Source organism: Pelecanus crispus, chromosome 12 (assembly GCF_030463565.1).
Source record: "Pelecanus crispus isolate bPelCri1 chromosome 12, bPelCri1.pri, whole genome shotgun sequence".
NCBI classification, from domain to species: Eukaryota; Metazoa; Chordata; class Aves; order Pelecaniformes; family Pelecanidae; genus Pelecanus; species Pelecanus crispus.
Genome location: NC_134654.1, coordinates 17,467,409 through 17,487,965, shown reverse-complemented (window position 1 = coordinate 17,487,965; position 20,557 = coordinate 17,467,409). Strand labels below are relative to the sequence as shown.

Below are 20,557 nucleotides of genomic sequence, written 5' to 3'. Positions count from 1 at the left end.
CTTCTGATGTGATGCTGCTGGTGATTTGAGGTGGTACTGCAAGTGTCATCCTGCCGTAGTACTAACCTGGGACCAGGCAGGTTTGGTTTGGCTGTAGGAGCTTCTGCAGGATGAACTCTAGGATTGTTAACATGGCCTTGTGTTGCCTTCCTCTTCTGCAAGTATGTTAAGCTCTAAATCCCACTGGGTTATATGAGGTTATATGTGCTGTTCCTCCCAGCATCTTAAAATTTCAGCTGCAGTAGAGGGTGAGGAACTTGCTGGAAGTGAGAACAACCAACTTTGAGGCGTTTAAAGTAGCTGAACACCACATGTGACGGTGACAGTGTCATCTAAGAAGCCAGACTGGAGTTTTTATAAGTGTGCTGAGGACAAGAAAAGAAATAAGAGAAATTCCTGTGCTTTTGTGAAGTTATTCTCAAAGAAGTCTTCTCTTGGAGGCTGCTGAAGTGCCCTGAGAAAAGCAGCATCTTCTGTCTGGCTTGGGCTGTGCTCTCTTAGGTTTTCATGTTGCACGTTATAACACTGACAGCAGAGCAGTTCAGCAGACAGCATATTTTCTCTGTGTCTTCTCTTGTAAGTAGCATCTCCAGGACATTCAGAGTTTGGAAAATAGGCAATAGTAGGAGAAGAAAGGGAAGCTGGTGAGCTGAAGGTTTTGTTCAGCCAAGACTTCAAAATGCATTGAGTACTACCTAGGAGGAATGTGTTTCAGGCCGGCCGTGTGTTCACATACTGGTAGGAGAAGGATGTCAAGCTTTGACAGGTGGGTTTTCAGTGCTCTGTTTAAGCCTCCTTGAGAAGGAGCTGATGCCTAGTGATCACAGCTTGAGGCACAGAATCAAAATGTCTGCACGAATCTGGGCAGTCAAGGTCAGGGAACAGGACTGACCTGCCAGCTTGCCAGGCCATCCCTTTTCTTTCTGCCAGCATTATTTGCTCTCCTCAACCCCCTCTTCTCTGTTTTTCTTCATGTTTCTATTGCTGTTCCCTATCCCTTTGCTCTCTGTCTTGTAGCATGGTATATATACCTACCTGGTGGTACCTGGTGGCTCACCTATACAGTACAGTGAGTGTTAAACCTTGGCAATGACAAGTGTTTGAGCTGGGCACTGAATACCACCACAAAGGTGGTTATTGCTGGTGTAAATGTCCTATCCTGCCTGAAGCTTGCCCTCCTGACCTGGAGGGCTTCCTTGAAGCTGCTTTGACTCTCAGTTGCAGTAGTGCAGCGCTCTATAGCAGATATAGGAACATAACCCCATGATGACGTTTGCACTGTTTGGTCAAATTCTTGTCTGTTGTTTATTGTCCTTTGCCTGTTGTAATGCTTTTTGCCCTGTTTCAAGCATTGGCTTGAACTTTTGGATAGCTGCTTCTGGACTGTAGACTGGAGCAGATGCTCTTCTAGTGGCTTATCCAGCTTTTTTTCCATTTTGAGACCTGTGCCAGGAATAAGCCACAGCTCTCCGGTGTCATGAGTAGTGAATGGGGTATCTGTGCATGCTGGATGGCAGAGGTGTTGTGTTAACCAGTTTAATTATGCTGAGCACTTCATATTAAGTGATGAAGGAGAAATGTGTTACTCTAACAAAAATATCTGTCGTGGAACATGGCGGTGTGTCTTGTTTCAGCATGACAAAAAACAGGTGAGCAGAAATAGTCGGCAGCAGCTGGAATAGCTATTAACAAACATGCCTGGCTGCCGGAGTCTGCTCTCTGAGCCGTGAAACCTGATAAGACTCGATCCACAGCCCTAATAAAAGGAATTTCCATACACAATTACTTCAACTAGGTTTTAATCTTATAATAGTGTCTTTTGTTGAAAGGTCTGCAGATAGAAGACATTGGGTAATCCTCCGGCACCTCCCAGAGAAGGGATGCACACAGCGTTGTCATGGCAGGATCACCTCTGGGGAAGGCAAGAGTCAGGTGCGGCGTGTGTTGCCTCTTCCCCCGACCTCTCGCTTCTGATGCCCTCGGGAGCGATCGGACATGGATGCGCATGTAGATTTAGCATGGATCTTACAGAGTCAGTGCACAGGAGGTGGAGAGTGCAAGGTGGGGAGCGGAGTGGGAAAAGTTGGTAGGTACTACCACAAAAATAGTAGAGGAAGCTGTTCTGATGGCCCAGGATGCTGATAGCAGTAATGGGGGTAGATAACAACACGCTCCTACACAATGTTTTTCCTTCTGGTGTCAAGGTACAGGCATCATAGTACTTGTATCATAGTACTTCTCTTAGTTTGGAGCCAAACTTCTGTGTGTTTTCTTGTTCATTTAGGAAGCAGACAGGAAAGACTCAATGTGGTTCTAGTAACTGTGCACGTTAGCAAGCTGGCTACGTTACGGTTACAATCGTTGCAGGATAAGGGTGTTTCTTGGCAGACGTCATGCGGCAGCAGAGTGTTGCGGTAACACTGTTAATTCAACAGAAGAACGGGTTTGAGTTGATCATGAAGAGTGTTTGTCCAGTATTTTGGAAAAAGTAAGAGGACTTGGCCGTTGTGTTGAGCAGTGAAGGTAAAGAGATGAACTCATACTTGGTGTGGCTTAGATCAGTAGAGACACAGTCAGGGAACTAGAGCTGAAAGAATGAAATAATCCTAAGAGCCCGACACACAAAGCTCTGCATTGTATGTTTGGTAGGAAGAGAGATTTAATAAAGTACTTTAGTAGAAAGTAATAAAGTACTTGAGTAGAAAGTATAAGAAGTAATTGAGTTAGACTGTAGAGTGTTTTGTGAAGTGAGTGCTGACAGAAGAGTTAACCAACCAGACCATTGTTGCTTAGATATCTTCTGTGGATCAGCCAGTCCTTTCTTCCAAGCTCCTCTAGAGCTGAATTAAGCCTGAAGTTGTTTTTGTGCAAAACTGCTTGCCCTCTAAAGGGGGGGGAAAAAAAAAAATTAATAGCAAAAATTGAGTTCTTTTTAGCAGCTAACTTATAAATCTAAAAATCTGAATAAATAAATGGTGCAATGATCAAAAAATGTTACATTAACACTTTTTTATTACATTAGCTGAGACACTTCAGTAACATGCTGTTATCCTGGGGCGCTGGGGAGATTATGGTTTTTCTATTTTTATCAGTTCTACCATTTTACACCCTTTTGCTGCTGGTTCCATTTTGCATCTGTGTTGCTGGCATTTGGATTTCCAAGTCTGGCTGGAAGAATTTAATTCTTTGGAGCTTATCTTGTTGCTTTCTGTCTTATTGCTTGTGTAATTCATAGCCAGAAGAGAGCCATTAGAGGTGGCAGTCCAAGGGAACGAGGACCTCATCTCTCTTGCAGTTCATAGGGACTAAGCATTCAACTCTCTCAACGCATATTTGAAAACTGCAATCTTCTGCAGTTTGGGGGCTGGTTGTAGAAAATGATATGCAAAATTCAGCTACGTAACTGGTGGTTGCTCACAGCGGATTCTTTTGTGACTGTTTCAGATTAAAGCTGGGTCAGAGATGCTGCTACAAGTCTGGGTTGGTTAGGTTAGCTTGCTCTCTATCAGACAGCAGGATTTATTTTCAAAGTTGTCTTGGGGCTGCCTGCATTGTTTGGGCTTTCTATGTTGGCTTTCTTGCTGAACTGGGCTTGTAGTTAATGCTGAGTTGCGATTTCCATGACAAGTCCTCTTCTTGGAGATTTACAGCTCAGCTGCTTTAATTTGCCAGGCTAATGCTTTGGAATGCAGGTTGACAGTCCAGATGTGAAACCTTTCTCCTCGGAAAGAAAACAAAGGATTAAATGTGTTTTAAGAGGGTTTGAAAAAATAATTTAAGATTGAGGCCCAGAACCTAACATTTGAAGTCTTGAAATACTGCTGTTAGCTGGTGATGTGAAACTTCAAAATCCAGAGACTTGAAAGTGTGTCATCTTTGGCCAGGCTGCAGGTACCATTTGGCTTTTGGTGCACCTGTAACTGCCTGTATCAAATGTTTCATAAGATTTTTAAAAATGTCAAATAATCAAATTATGCATTTTCATGCAGTTAGTGCAGGGTATTGCTTCTGCTAAAACATATGTCATGATGGGGGATGACTGTGGGTGCTCACTTGGAAATGACAGTGTTTCCCCGATATTCATTGGTGAAGATAGTAGCTCACACTTTCTGATTTGACAAACTGCCCCCCACCAATTTCATGAGGGGACCTATAAATAGGATTATCCTTGTTTTCAGGGTGCATGGAGGGAAGGTCCAGGTGGTGCAGGTCTGCTGCAGCGGCTGTTCACCATCGTCCCCATTGCAGGGTAAAGGGTCTGACCAGAGTACGGGAATTCTCTAAAGCATGACTGAATTGGAAAAGGGTATAATAGTGGTGTTTAATGTCCAAAACATTTTTTTTTAGAGAGAAACATAATGGCCTCAGCCAAGCTATTGAATCTGATCCTTTGTGCTCGTGAAGATTCGTACAATGCATCTATCAATTAATATCCGTTTGGGTTCCAGAATTATTTGGGTTGGAAATGATGCAGCAAGAGTTCTTTGTCCTTTCAAAGAAAAGATGAAAACATCTATAACTTTCTCCCAGCCCATATGGAAAGAGCAGACATTAGGAGCCTGTACTACCAGATGTCTTAAAATTGAACTCTTAGCCTCACAAGTTAAAAAGGGCAGATCTTATAGGGCAGGTCTTTCTCAAGTTGCCTTGAGAAATATAATGGGGTAGAGATGGCAGAGCTTTGCATTGTGATTTATTAAAACTGGGGTTGTAAAGTAAAAAGCTTGTGGCTTTTTATTTGGAACTAATAATCCGATTGGTGTTCTCTTCTGATCAGATTTAGGAAGTCCCTGTAGGGCAGTGATTTTGCAAGTAGAAGAGGCATGTTTTGTATATTCAGTTGATATTTGTTCTTGTCAGAAAGATCTCTGCCTTTTTACCATGTTGTGGAACAACAGATTAGTACAAGTATGCTAAGAAGTGAGTTTAACAAATGAGAAAAATGGCTTATGTTTTTCCTAGTTAAAAATGAGGAGAAAAAAAAAATTAAAACCCTAGGCTAAAAGTGCCTTTTGTAGTATCAGTGCATTTTTTTAAAAAGTGAGATGTTTTGAGTAATTAGACTTTGAGAATACACACACAGAGCTAGGAGTTAATTTTTTGCACTGTATATATTCACGTTCTTTCCCTTTTTTTTGGAAACAGAGTAGTTTGGCTAGAGAAAGCATTGTTTGATGTATGAACTCTTGCTGCGGCTGCAGTAAGGTAGTGTGCTGACTTGTTCCCATACATTTGAGAGTGATCAAACAGTCAGCTTCTGCAAACAGTTGCAGCAGAAGCACAATAAGCACTAGTAATCTCTTCAGTTTGATAAACTGTGTATTTGTGTAGCTTGATAAAGTGGAGGCTTAAGGTTTCCTTCCTGCACTGGGGTTCGTCACACTGGAATTCAGAACTCGTGCATTGAGATCAAACCAGTATTTAGCCACGGTCTTCTGAAGTGTCTTACAGACATGTTGCTTAGTGGCACTAAACCCTCAGCTTTGTGCAGCTTTTGCCAGTTAATCACTTCTGGTCCTTCCAACAAATGAACCGTAGAAAGGAGAAAATCATAGAGGAGCGGAGCAGCTGTATAAGGGCTCCCTCTGTATAACAGTCTTTCCTTGCTCTGCAAAAATCCACGGGCACAGAGCCACGCTAAACAGTAAGCGTTCAGCCCCATCTGCAGAAAATCCATGGGAGGGCATGTGGAAAGTTGGCACAACTTTTGGTGGAAGGAAGTGGGAAGAAAGAAAATCATTAGCTAAGGCTAACCAGGATTCATAGACTTGAGGTCGTCTTATCTGTGGAAGTTCTTCTTCCACTCCCTCTGTTGTTTTAACTACTTCTCTGAGTAATCTGAACTTTTTACATGACTGCAGACTTGGAATGGAGTATTTCTGAGCCATCAACTGAAGAGACGTTTTTCTCTGCTTTTGGTCTGTTTCAAACTTCTGGGCAGGTGGGACGCAAGTAATTCCAGCAATATCAGAGGAGTGCCTTCACTGTAGTTTGTCTTATTCCTGGTATTTGCTCAGCACTGAAAATGGTGTTAGATGATGTATTCCTCTTGCTAATTTAGTCAATTTACCACTGATTCCAGTAGAGCTTGATGAAGTATGTCAGCTGGAGATTAGTCCCAGGTGCCTGGGTTGACCTTAGCTTTATCAGCTGCTTTCAATACTGTAACCATGAAGCACTTGCAAGTTTTCTGGTTCCTCCCATGATTGATAGACCAATTCTAAAGTGGCTCTCCTCCTCATTTGTGATCCAAGAGGATAATACCATGCAGCTGTCCACAGCATGATGCTCTTGTGGTGAATACTGTGATGCTCTGTTGGCTTATTACCAACTTGAATATTTATTAAAATGGCAGTTGTGTTTTGCAGGCTTGACAACTCACTAATACATGGTTCTGCATTTTCCTCTTCTCTAAATACCTTGAGCAGAACTGAACAAGTCTCTTAATGCTTAGGTAAGACTGAATTATTTTAGAAGAGGTTTAACTGCAGGTGTATAGAGCAGAGAAGACTGGCAGTACCTGTTGGCTGGTAGAAATAACCTTTTAGCAGTTGGCAGAGGTGGGTGGTTGTTTTGAGTGTGGTTTTGGTGAACTTTCCTGGAGTTCTTGTCAGCTCCTAGGTGCATAAGGGACAATCTGCTGAAGAAAATCTTTCCACCTGGCCTCATGACCCCTTCTGGTGTGTTCCCAGCATGCTGTAACTGATCTTCATCACTTGGGTATGGGCATACTGAAGGGTATCTTCTTAGGCCTGTATATTAAGATTGTTCAAAAGATTCTGTGAGCTTTTAGCCCCATCTGAGGCTAATGGAAGGCTTCACATGTTTAGGGGCCAGGACTTGACCAGTGGAAATTTTTTAAACTAAATTTCACATCTGCTGCTGCGTGGCGTTGGGGTTCTGCAGAGGTTATTGATGAGGAGGAGCTCACAGCGTTTGAGCTGCTCATTCAGAGACTGAAGATACGGTTAGATTGGCCTGTCTGGGAGAAGGGTGCTCATCAAATTTCTAAAGTCCATTTTCATTTAAAAAAAGAAACAACAAAACCTGTCTTCCTTTGAAGAGTGAGAGTTAATAGCTGGGGATGAGCTCTATACTGTGTCAGTCATGCTGAGAAACCCTCTGGAGTGTGCCAGGTTGCTGGTCTGTGTGTCTGTGCCACCTGAGTGGCACTGCCCCTTCATAAAATGAATGAAACTGGAAGGAAAGGAACGCACTACATAAGCTTGAATTGCTAAAGTCAGCATCACATCAGTACATTGAGCTATATTCCCTCTTTGCTCCTCAAACTGCAGTCCATATTATATATTCTTGGTCTCCAGCTATGCAAGAACACTGCTGGTCATTTTTTCCAATCTTGCTTAATGTGCTTCGAAATTGAGAGCACTTAGTCTCCAGTTGTTGAATAATTCTCAATTGCAGGGACCATGGCAGCAATGAAGTGTTTCACTAACTTTTAAGCTTTTTAATGTGAAAAATGTGGGACATTCTCATGGGTTGGAAATAGTGTTACAGTTAACACTTCGGGGATAGTTCGGTCCTGCGTTTTGGATTGAGTTTTCTTTAATTTGAGTAGGAATGAGTTTATACATCCTGCACAGCCTGCTAGACATCTCAGGAATTTCAGTATTTCTTTGAAGGCGCTTGCAGTGGAGCAGGGCGATTCTGCTCAGCCTTGCTCCCAGCAAAGCTGAACAATTCCGTGATTTTTCTCCTGGGGGCAAAATGACATTAGCCATTTATAATCATCGCTTTAAATCGCCTTAGAGCTGGGGCTGTCTTGTAGGCAGGTTTTGAGAAATGAGTTTTTTTTCTTTCGAAGGTGCTTGGGAAACTTTCTGCTGAGACTCCCAAGTGACGGGGCCTTTGTCCGGGAGGAAGGAGCCGGCCTCGGAGGGTTATCCATCAGTGAGCTGCGGCATCCTTCACAGCCCCAGTTCATCAAAGAGACGTTCACAGCCCCGTCTCGCTGGCCAGCCCGGGGTCGGGCAGTCGTGATGTATTGTTGGGCTGACGGATGGCATGCAAGCCGAGGGTGGATTTATGGGGAGCACCTCTTGTGAGTAAACCCTTAGTAGGCAACGTGCAGGCTTTTAAGAGAGTCCTTCCGTAGGTGCATTAACTACAGTTACTTTCAAGGTTGCAAAAATGGATGAGAATTGATTTTTATCTCATGGAAGAAAGGTGTATATCTGGGTCGAGGTGGCTGTGACCCAAATAGATGAGGTGCTGTCTCACTTTTTTTTTTTTTTTTTTTTTCAGTGGGACTGAGGCCTGGTGCTTTGGTACCCTTTGGTACCCACAAGGATTACATTACATTACTGTAATGGGTCCACAGTTTAAGAAGTGTAGAAGTAGTAATTGTCAAGTAGATCTTAAAGTGACAACAGCTGCATGGAGTATAACTTAAGTGGTGGGTGCTTTTTTGGGGGTTTGGGGTTGTTTTGGGGTTTTTTTTGAGAAATGGACTGGAAACCTGAACTTGCAGTGTTCAGTAGCCACGTGGTGTTTTGTGGGGAATTGCTATACCTTCTACCCTAGTGTAATTATGGGAAGTGATGTGTATTTGTAATTAAAGCTACTGATACTATGGAAAAGTATTGCAATGGTGTACAAACATGGGAAAAATTTGAGTTACCAATAAAAAGTGGGGATGAATATTATGAAGAATTTCTGAAGGCAGTATTTTAAAAATCCTCCTTAGATTTTTTGATAAAGGGAAAACAAACAAATGTGGAGTCTGAAATAGCTTCTGTCCTTTCATTTTCTGCTGTAAGTTTGCAGAAAACAAACATATCATAACAGGAAAAGTGTTTTGATTGTTATACAGATGTAAGTAGGCTTCCAGTCTCTTAGCGCTCCGGGCTTTCCTAGAGGTGCAGAATTTATGATTATTTTATCTACTAGCAGTATTTCCTTGCTTTCTCTCCGAATCATGTCTGTAGAAAAATAGTTTAATGTCATTGTCCCTATAACTTCAAGATTTTGCTAGAAGTTTTGATAGTCTGGCCTAAAAAATCTCTACGTTTGTGTTGCTAGAGCACTCAGATTTTGGTTTTGAATAAAAATAAGTGATGATTACAAGTACAAGGAGCCAGCGCATGCTGTGGGCTTGGTGTGCCAACGTACTGAACAGTGTGCTGAATGTATGGCAATGTTAAGTTCAGTTAATGCTGTAAATTGGAGGCAACCTCTTATAATTCTTTGGGGTTTTTATTTTTTAATATATTAAGGTCCATTTGATAACGAGGTAACTGTGCTGGTCTGGTTTAAACATGGTAAATAAAAGGAGAGGTCACTTGTTGGGAGTAAAGGGGAGGAACAAATGACCTGGCTTTACACTTGAATGCTTCGAGTGAAGGAGACTATTATCTCCTTCCAGATAACTAGGGAAGGATACTCAAAATACTATATCATGTGAATATAGTTATTGCCTGCCTTATATCACTGCGAGTTCTCAACACATCTGGACTGAGAGTAGTTCCAGTAACATTAAAGCGTACTATTTTGGTTGGCACACTGATGCTGTGGTATATGCCAATTAGTAATGGCTCTTGGAAACAGGCTGCTTTAAAACTCTCCCTGAACTATTCCCCAGAGAAATTATTCAATTAAGTACAGCTAAAATTAATGTCCATGGTTTTTGTTCGAATAAAACAAAATAAGCAGCTGGAAAAGGGAAAACTTCTCAGTGTGTGCTTTTAAAATAACAACTCTAATTAATAACTGTGTTTGCTGGAATCGATACCGCTGTTTGTTTTCTCAGTGTTGCTCTTTGGCTGTGAGTGATTGGATGAGGGCTACCACAGCTGATGGCCTGGGACGGTTCTTTGTCACTACCATGTATTTTCAGACCACCATCTGCTGCCTCCGCACCTGCTTTCGAGAGGATGAAGTGTTCTGTGTTGCTTGGGGGCATCAAATTTTGACCCAGATACAATCTTACGTGTTTTGGGATGGATGAGTGAGGCTGCTTGGCTGCAGCGTGAAGGGCGGTGTGTGGTGGAAACAGTGGCCCTGGACACTTAGTCCTTGGAGCAGATGGCAAGGTTTTCTGTAGCAGAACAAATAGCTTCCTCTTGTTTCAGCAAGTGCTGAAGGTTTGGTGAACCAGTGGGAAGGGGTTATGCTGGAGGCATGTGCTGGTCCCTGGCCTTCTGATCTGGGTGCTCGGGCAGCTCTTCGCTTTCCAAATGCCAGGAGGAGGTCATAGGATTCTGGAGCAGTTTGTTCTTTCCAGTCTGTGCATTTCTCACAGTTATCAGGAACTCAGGGAAACAGGAGCAGTCCTGGGCCTGCAGGGTTGTTCCTCTGCAAGGATTCCTCAGGACGGAGAGCTGGCGTGGCCTGGAGTCCGCAGCGGGTTTCCATGCTGGGAGAAGGAGGACCTGCTGCTGCGATAGCTGATGCATCATCGAGTGCCTTGGGCTACTAACCTGAGCCTGGAGGGCAGGCTGGGGCTGCTGACCAGCTTCTTGGGGGAGAAAAGTGGTCCTTCCCTGCCTGCTCTCCTGGACGCAAACCAAGTCTGCCAGCTTCTGCCCTACTCTGTCTGGAGATTCTGCAGCCCAGCTGCCCTCTGCTTTGTCAGCAGAGCCATTGCCCAGCAGTGCAGAAACAGGGAAGGCCAAGCAACATCTTCATGCCATCTGGACCCCGGCAGAGCTGCAGGGGAAGCAGTGGGAGGTGAGATTCCCTCTTGCCTCCCTGTAGCACTGGGACCGCTACGTACACATGGCGCATCATAAAACACATTCCCAACAGAAGGCCAAAAGGGGTCTTCTGAACCCGACTCTGTCCAAGGGCCATCAAGCCCCCGTAAATTAGAAGAGCTAAAGAGTGGGAAGCTGAAACACAGGGGAACAAGTTGGTTTGCTCCTTTGGAGAAGTCAGTATTTTTGGGTTTTTTTAATGCTTACAAGAAGTCCTGCCAAAGAAGAGATTAAATGTCACCAGTTAAATTTGGAAAGGTGGGAGGAGGAATCTTGGTCTTTGATTGAAATGCAAAACTCATCGCAGCAGAAAGTGTCAGTATCCTGGCGTCCTGAGCAGCACAGAGCTTGAATCAGCATGAACACCAGTGGGATTTTGAGTATTACCTTGGAATTGAACAGCAAGGAGAAGCCCGTGACTGCACTAATGCATTGCCTGTGGCATGGAGAGCTGCACATGTCAGAGAGGCTGCAAAAACCAGGCATGGCTAGCAGCAATGGAGAGAAATTAAGATTCTTGGCTTTGTATTTTTTACTGTGTTTTTTTCTTTTCACTCTGACTTGACGTTACAGCTGGCACATCGTGCTAAGGTTCTTTAGGTTTCTGATGTACTTACATTAGTTGCAATCTTCACTTCATACCACTGGCATTTTGAACAATGCTTGCTTTCTTATTAACATGTAATTATGGGGTTTGGACGTATAGAGGTTGGCATTCAATATATGATTCATTTCTTTGGTATCTAGCTCTTCTCCTGAGGCACCAGAGACCTGAAGGAGGGAGGGAAAGCCTGCTTGGCTTCTCCACTAAATTCCAGCCTTATTGTAATTTTTTTGCATAGATAAAATGTTATGGATTTTAGTTCTCTATGTTTTTCTTAAGGCTGACTGCAGTCTTCCATGACTTACAGTGGGGCATACCATGGAGATGCATTACTCATTGATAAATACTATCGAGTGATCTGTAAATTTAAATCCAAGGAAAACCCAAACAGTTTCAAGGAAATGTTTGGTCAGCAAAACCATTCTGCTAAACTGCAACCAAACCCCAGATTTGTTTCTTTCTGCCTGTGCTGTATTTCATGTGGCCGTTTTCACTTGGCTTTTGAGTTTCTTACTCCACAGACAGAATAAGGGTGACTTGAAGGCAGAGTTGCCAAAACCAAATGAGGCTTTTTACGTGTTTTAAATAAAAGAGAAAATCGATTAGTGTAAAGTTGTGTATGAAAGCAGAACTCTGGCTGCACAAGAACCTGATCTAGATGTTCATCTTTCCTAGGGACTCCATGTGTGGTTAAGGAGAATTAGTAAAAAAAGTCCCATGCCATCAGACAGTTGGTTGCAGCTGTGTGAGGCATGGGTAGGAACAGGGAGATGCAGCAGAATAGAAAGGCAACCAGATCGTTTCCCTGCTCCTGAGTGGAGGAAGAGTAGGAAAAAACCTACATAGTTTCCTGCAAAATAAAACACAGCATTCCTGGAAATGGCCTAGCTCTCCAGCTCCGCCACTGCCTGGCTTTCACTCCCTTAATGAACTGCTTCACATTTCTTCGTTAACGAGTTGCCTTTCTCTCTCATGAGCTCCTTAATGGAAAAAACCAGCAAGGAGGGCTCTGGTTCATGGTGCCCTGGTGATGAGAGCATGACCATCCATAGCTGTTGGATAGGATCATCTCCATGTCCATGTGCTGCGCTTCATGTTGTGATTTGTAATGTCGTAAGTTATGCCTTTTGATTAAAACGTGGAGCGCTGATGCATGCACCGTAACTCTGGTGTAGCTTGCTGCTGTTTAGTCCCTGCAGAGAAAGATGCAACATTAATTTTGTGTTTAGTATGATCTCGTGACGTAGCAGGTGACTTGCTCCCCTGTCTCCAGCACTGCTGGAGCAGAGCAGGGCTGGCTGGGCACTGGTGGGGTCTTGGCACCAGGGGTGGAAAGGGAGGTAAGATGGAGTGGCTGAATGGGCTGGAAAAGGGGCTTTTGCTCTCTGGAAACGTTTGGGCTTCTCATTTTGTTGTCAAAACTGAGAATTTCATTCGCAAGCTGAAAGCTGGTTATTTGCTTCAAGCTGATCAGGGATGTGTTTCAGCATAAAGGGCATCATCAAGGAGGTAAAACACTGAAGGTCCAGGTGTGCAGAGCGGTCTGGGATGTACTGTTTTTATCATCTGTCAGTTTTCCAGTGGAAACTGTTCCCTTGGAAAACTTCTGACCAGCTGTAGAAAGACTTGATGGCTGAGTTGACACAGAAGATGGGGCTGCCAGAGAAGTCTGATTTCAAACCCATAGGAAGCGTTGTTAGCAATGTCAACAGAGAAGTTGGGAATATGGGAAAGGCAGATGGTGGTTGTGATGGAGGACCTGTGGTCTCTGTGCTATGCTGCTCAACAGGACTGCGGGCAAATCCAGTGCCTGAAGCTTGCAGCCTTTTTGAGGAGGGATAGAGGAGAAAAGCAAAAGGATCCGTTTGGACACAGCAGACTGCTCCAGCACCTGGCTTGGGTTCAGCTCAGGGTTTGCTTTCCTATCCTGCACGAGCCCTTAGTGCAAGAGACCAGCTGTAGCATGATGTATGGCCGTTTCCCGGAGAGATGACTTACAGCTCTAACGGGTGGGATTCCCCTCTCACAGGAGGCGCTGAAATTATCCATGCCCTGGCTGGAGAGAAGCAGAACCAGCTTTTGAGGGAAGGCATCAGTGTTTTTAGGAATTAAAACAGAATGTTTCTGTTTTTTTATTGCAGCAGCAAAGTCTTCGGAGGAAAAAGGATATGAAGAATGACCTTTTTTTCTGAGAAATTCCTAGGATTACATATAATTTCTTCTGCTCAATTTTTTATTGTCTGTCTTCTATTGGTGTCCTTTGCGTAAATCTTCATTTTTCTAGCTATTAGCAGATGTGATTTTAAAGATGTATATAAATACACCTTTACTGCTGCTACCAGGTTGTTGTTCCATTGCAATTTCAGGAAAGGTTTTTACATTCTGGTGGTCACTTTTAGCACAGTCTTTCTGAACACACACATGCACATGGGTGGACACCAGGAATCAGTAGCAGCAAAATGTGATGTTAGTGTGACTTATAATGCAGCCATTTAATTCAGAGAGATTATAAAGATCATCTTTCTCAACCTTTAATGTATTATTTGAGATCGCGAAGCCAAGTGTGATAGAGCAGATTAGAAAGTGCTTACGATCCAGGGTTCAGACCAGTTGCTTCACTTTCCATTTTCCATTTAAAAAAAAACTTTGAAAAGGAATATTTAGCACTTAAGCGCTCCCATCTCTAAGTAGTCTTGTGCTGATCTGGGTCAATCAACAGATTCTTGATTCTTTAAAAGTTGACTGAGGGCATTGATAGTGCTTCAGCTTGCTGTGACCAGTGAAGCAATTCAATGACCAGGTTTTTTTAATGCTTTGCATTCAGCTGCAGCTTAGAAGCTTTAATTTTCTGGCTGTGATAGCTGATGCAGTGACAAATTAAGATTTGATTAAATGATTTTTGTATTTGTTTTTACGGGCAGAGACATGTTTTAAGTTTAATGCAAAATATTAAACAAAACCAAAATGTGTTTGGTGTTTGTTTTTTAAAAAAAAAACAAACAAAAAAACCCCAGAACAAAAACAGAAGGAACTTTCTCTCACTTTTCTCACGCTTTCCCCATTAAACACCTCCTCCCCAGGAGTAGGAGGTAGCGTTAATGTTGGAACTGGAGAGGGCTGACTGACCGTATGGCTGCTGTTTCCAGCCTCTCCCACCTCTTCCGCAGGGATGCTTCTCCCACCTTTTCCAACCTGGACCTGTGCTCAGCCTGGCTGCTCTGCATTGCTCCAAAACATGTTGCCCGAGATCAAAAACTGCTGCTGTGGATTTTGTTTGTTTGGGGTTTTTTTGTTTGTGTTTTTTTTTAAAAAAAGTAAAATATTTCAGAATATATCAGTCTACATTTTTTTCTGTTATCTGCTTGCTTTGCTGTTTCCTCATTGCGCATTTTCTTTGGTTATAAATCCCCTGCGTGGAATTCATCCTGATTCCCCAAAGGGCTGCCCATGCCCTGTCCATCGCAGGTCCCATGGCCAGAGGAGCAAGGGCAGGACTGCAGATGGGCCTGTGTCCAGAAAATGGAGACCTTCCATGACTTTTGTCCTGGTTTAAGGTATGCACGTATTGATATCAAATTTGTAAAGCCCACTGCTATTTTTGCCGTGTAGCATATACAAGGCTTCTGAAGAAGTCCTGCCTTTTTGAGGGCTCCAGGCTAAATTTTATAGCTTTGATCACCAGGAAAAGCATCCAGATTTGTGGAGATGGGTTTGTGTTTCACTGCTGCAACCTCACAGGAATAAGGTGAGGAGAAGTGGTAATGCCCACGTACCTACTTCTGCCTTCTTACAGAAACCTGCCGCTTTCGTGCTTGGTGTGTTTGGCTGCCTTGTCTGCTGGTGAGCTCAAAAGCCAATGTACCTGCCTGGCTGATGGCTGTGAATCTAGCAAAGGGACACGTGCAGGGTCAAGTGAGGCTGTGACATCTGTTTTCAAGCAGAAGTCCCTGCTGATATAGGAGGTCCTGTCTGAGCTCATCCCCAACAGATGAGCAACCTTCAAACTTCTCCCACTTCAGCTGGGTTTAAATTACTCAGATTTTAATACTAGGTTGTACGGTAGGTTTTATCTTGTGTTTCAGGATCCTGGTTCACTGAAAGAAGACCTTGGCTAAATTTGTGTTACCAGTTTAAATGTGGTTTGCAGTGCAGCATTACAGAAACGTCCTTTGTAAGGTCACTGGCAGCCCTTCAGCAGTCAGCCTGCTTTTCCCGTCTGCTCCCTCGCGGTGGGGGAACCTCACTCCTTCCCCTTTTTCAGGTTTCTCTTTACTTTTTTCAACTTGCTCCTTGCATAGTCAGGTAAATGGGAGGTGATAGAAAATTCTTCATCCCAAATGTAATTGCCAACTTGAAGGGCAAAAGGGGTTGCAGGTGGGTCATCTGTCAGAAGAGGTGGTCCTCAGGAGCCTACTGAAAGCTAATGTAGGATTTGTCTGTGCTCTAAAGACTTTCTTAGCCGTGCAGTTAGTTTTCTCTGGCAGCAGCTCTGCCTACCTTAGAAATTCATTACTAGTTTTCAGCTCTGCCTTATACAGCATGTATTTCCACTGTGTTTCCTTTGGTTTACAGTGGGGAGAAATTCTTTAATTTACATGAAGGTCAAGAGCTGCTCTGCACCTAAGTGTCATCACAACAGTGTGTTGGTGGGGGTAAAGGGGTGGATGTTTCTGTGCAGGGTGTTGATGGTGTTGGTGGGTGTAGAGGGGGTGGATTGATGTTTCTGTGCAAAGTGTTGGTGGGGGTAAAGGGGTGGATGTTCCTCTGCAGACTGTTGGTGGTTGCAGGTGCACCTGGGCCTGGGGAACCTGCTGGTCCAGGCTTCTGATTCAACTGGTGATGGGATAAGAACCTCCCTGTGCTTTCTCCCAGCGCCAGCCCCGGCACAGCAGTGGAGGGAAAGACCCTACTCAGACCTCGTGGTTGTGCAATGCACGCCCCAACACTTCTCCTGGTCTTAACTGCACGTTGCGTCAAAGGACTGGTTGCTTGTTGAGCTTTGGGCTACGTGCTTGGCCTGCTCCCCTGAAACCTGACTGTATCAAGAGACACACAGATATGGAAAAATGCTTCTCCCAAGCTGTACAGTCCAGTTCTTTGGTTCGGAAATTACTCCTGCTGGTTGGTCTGGCAGGGGAATGGCTTGTGCAGGAGGGTGGGAAAGGAGAGGCTCTAGATATAATCCCAATTGCAATGCCTTGGGCTTTGAAATGATGACAGAAAATTTTCCTGCTCACATTTGTTCTCATTTAGCTACAGCTTGTTCACCAGGATGTTTTTCAAGGAGGGTCTGGTCAGTGTTGGCAAAGGAAAGTCTCCTATTTCCCAAGCATGCTTATCACTTTGTCCTTGACAACGATGGGAACTTTCGGCACTTTTTTTTTTTTTTTTTCATTTAGAGGCAAACATGAGAGAGCCTGCCTTTGCAGGCAGCATTTGTACGGGTTTTCCTGTGTGCTGAATCATGCAAGACAGATAAAGTTTCCCCAAAATGTTGTTGGTGTTGCAGATGTTGGACCTGGGAAAGTTGGGTGGGAGGGGGAGGAGAATTAATATCTGAACTATGAACTGAACAAATCTTGCAGTTCAAAGAAAGTACCTGCCATCACTTGCGAAAATGTGTTTTAGTGTAGGATGAGCAATAAAAATCTTGATTATTTTAAACTTTACAAATATGGAGAGTTTGTGTCTGGAATAGAGCAGTATTGGTGGGGTGATGTTGCTTAACCACAGGAGTAGTGAAATGGTTTGGATCTATAGGATAAAGCTATACAGAAGCAGTTGATGTTTGCCCTCTGCCCTGCTTTCATGTGAATACTTAGATGGTTTAGGCTGTGGGACATGAATCAGGAGCTCACGTTTTAAGAAAGATACATATTTTCAAAGTACAAGATTTTTTAGATGCTGATACCATGTTATGTAGGGATTCGCTGGAGATGATGGAGTGCTTGTGGGGCAGACTTAAAAAGCATGCATTAGAAAGATGATGTTTAAATCTCCCACCCCTCCGAGAGAGTAAAACCTCCATGCTACATATACCTTTGAAAATTTCGTTTGTGTCTTCAGAACTTTGATTATTTTATATTTGTTTTCTGTTATGTACAATCAAACTGGCTTTATCGCTATATCTAGAGCAATGCCTGCTACTTGGTAAGATTTGAGGACATAAGCACCCTGCATAGCTAACATCTTTTGCTGCAGGAAGGTGAACTGCAGAAGAAACCATTCCCTTTCAAGCACTGGTGTCAAAGTGATGGCCAGCAGAGGTGTACAGGTGTTCTTGAGAAGCTGCAAGAACTTATGTCACATATTGGCACAAGCCTTGCAAGCGTGAGGTTTTATTGTGGTGTTGCAGGGAAGTTTTAGAAGTACAAGGAATGCCCTCTTCAGTGTCATCCCTTTTCCTAGTAGAGATATTTGGGAAATCTCTTGTTTGAAGGAATACAGTCAAAACAATAAAGGCTAATTAATAAGGGCCCTGTCCTGTTGATGGGACTTGTTTTCCTTAACCCTCAGCCAGCATGCATACAGAGTTATGATGCATAAAAATGAACAGAATATTAGCATATCTTGCTAACTGAACACTATGCGCTCTAACCTTTTCTTTTGCTTACCTGGACGTTTGTTAAACCTGGATGTTTCAGCAGTGCTGCAATGGAGAGATGCAGTGGTAGGGTCTGCCTGGGAACAAATGACTTGACAGCACAGCATCCACCAACTGGCATGGCTGCTGTTCCCCAACCTGATCTCAAAAGGCGGACTAGATTTATTAAGACAGTGATCAATAGTGGAGAAAGTGCTAGGAGTGTAACCAGAGCAAGATGCTTTGCAGTAGCATTCAGGTTTTGGCTGCTGTCCTCTTCCTGATTTATGATGCACAAAGAAGCCATTCCTACCTGCAGAGCAGAAAGCAACTCAAACACGAGGTATTCATACACCCACCAAGAAGCACTGGCTGTGTATTTCAAGAAAATTAGAGCATAACAGTCAGCAAGAAGGAAATTCGGTGCCTGAATGTGGCTTTTAATTTTCAGTATTTAAAAACCCCAACCCAACAACCACTCTTGGTGCAAGCCTTGTACCTTGCCTGATTTCCCTGACAAAATTTAAGCTATCAGTAGCATGAGGTTGAGGGTGGGTTGGCTTGAAATTTTCTTTTCCCCTCTATTAAAAATAGATTTAGAAGAAATTTTGCTCACTTTCCTTTTCCCAAAGGATCATTTGGGCTGCAAGCAGAACTCCCATCCATACATCTCAGTAATTGAAACAAGGCAGGTCTTTGACTGTGTCCTCTGTGGTCACTTTGTTGGGACTGCACCGAATGATCTCAAAAGCATTTATGAAGATAGTGATTCTGAATATGTTTCAATGACTATGTAATGGCCAAGTGTTGAGATGCTCTGTTCCAGGGATGGAAATTTCAGATTTCCTATAGCATATGCACTAATTCTCTTACTTTGGCTAGTGTGTTGTGGCTGCCATCGTCTCATACTCTGTGGCTACCTAGACTGATCTGCAGTTTCAGGCTGTATTTTTTTCCTCCACTCTTGTAGTGGAAGAGTGCGCTGAATCTGGAGTTGAACTCTCTTGTGTAGTATTTCCCAGGATTTGGACCTTTCAGTGGATGTGGAGCACTGGTGTGTCATACTGGAAGGCAGAAGGATGCAGCTGGTTTCCATTTGGGAGCTTCCAGCAGGAGCGTGCTTGTTGAGCAGTGATGCTGCAGGGCTCGGAGGTTAATGTTCCTGTTTCTCTTTCCCCAGAGATCATCGACGACCTCACTAACCTGGTTGAAAACACAGACGACAAGCTTCGCAACCAGACGCGGCATGTGAAGATGGTGGATAAGAAATCAACGTCCTGTGGTAGGAAATAGCTTGTGCACAAATCCTGCCTGTTATTAAATGATGAGAAACTAGTGTAGCACTTAAAGGCTATGTGCAACGTGCCCCCCACAAGGACAGCTTCTTTTAAAAGTTAAAAACCCCACCTCTCCAAACTCAAATGTGACCTTAGCTGCTGTTGCAGGTTTGACTCACTGTGCATGCTGTGTGTTGATATAGTTAACTTCCTTAAGCTATTTGACTCCAGCATTGCACAATAGTCTGGTTGGAAATTGTAGAACTGTATGAAATCAGTTCAGTACGTGTTAATTAGGTTTGAAAAACTTGCTAGCTACCAGCTCTCACAAACTGGTTACAGAGGGGAGTGATGCCGCAGAGACATTTCTGGTGGTGTCCTGCAGTAATGTGTTCTCAGCCAAGTGGCATTCACAGTCTGCCAGACATGAAATCCTTGCTGGTGACTCTTCAAGCTACGTGGAAGCTGGTAAAGCTAAATTGACTCCCTTTCCATGTAGCCAGAGGGAGGTTATACATCTCAAGGGAGTGAATGCAGGTTTGCTCTATAGGATGAAGAGCTGGGGGTTTGATAGCAATGACTGTGGGAGAGTGTTGTGGGTGATGGCAGAAAACATCTATATGTTGGGAGGTGAGTGACTGGGGGAGGATGTCCATGGGGAGGTGGTGGTATGAGACACTTCTGGAAATAACATCTCCACTTTTGGTGTCTGTGGTTCATTTTTGGCACTCTAGAGGACTCAAATTGCTAACAAGAATAATTTCTGCTCTGTAGAAATTTGACTTATAGCCAGAAGTTAATGAAATTTGGCTTATGTAGTTTAGTGTAAAGTTGAGAGCTGACTTGGTCACACATCTCGGTGGAGAAAAGGTTTCTGGCTGGTGGGGAGCTTTTATTCTGTAGAGTGATGATTTAGCAGCAAAAGTGACCAAGCTCAGACTGGCAGTGAGACATTTTTCAAGCACTGATGATATATTTCAGGGATTTATTTGGTTCTTCATCGGTGATATCTTTTTGAAAGCTTGGTTGATACAAGTTGATGAAAATCTGTGGCCTCTTCTGGTGGTTAAAGCTGACTTGTCAGAGGCAGTTGTCTCCAATTTCTCTCATACCAACTACAGATAGAATTAAAGGCGAGACTGCAGAGTTCATGATTGACTTTTTTATTTTAGATCTTTAATGTTGATGCAAGATGGATTTAATAAAAAAAAAATTGCACTTGAATGATGCTGAGTACCCCTGTGTGCCTTTGGAGTCTCACCTTGATTTCTGTGGTTCAATTTCTGCACAAGTACAGGGAAGCATGATGTGAAATGCCTGTGCAGGGCAGACAGTGAATCCCACTTCATACAGGACAGCTTCTCCCTCCTTAGGTATTTCT

General features: G+C 43.5%; 1 protein-coding gene across 1 annotated transcript in view; it reads left to right on the top strand.

The window, feature by feature from the left end:
* Positions 1–20,557, top strand: part of STX8 (syntaxin 8) — a 108,032-nt gene that overhangs the window by 49,290 nt on the left and 38,185 nt on the right. Inside the window, exon 7 of the mRNA XM_075719929.1 lies at positions 19,080–19,181. Coding sequence (XP_075576044.1) covers positions 19,080–19,181 — 102 coding nt within the window. The remainder of the gene's footprint in view (positions 1–19,079; positions 19,182–20,557) is intronic.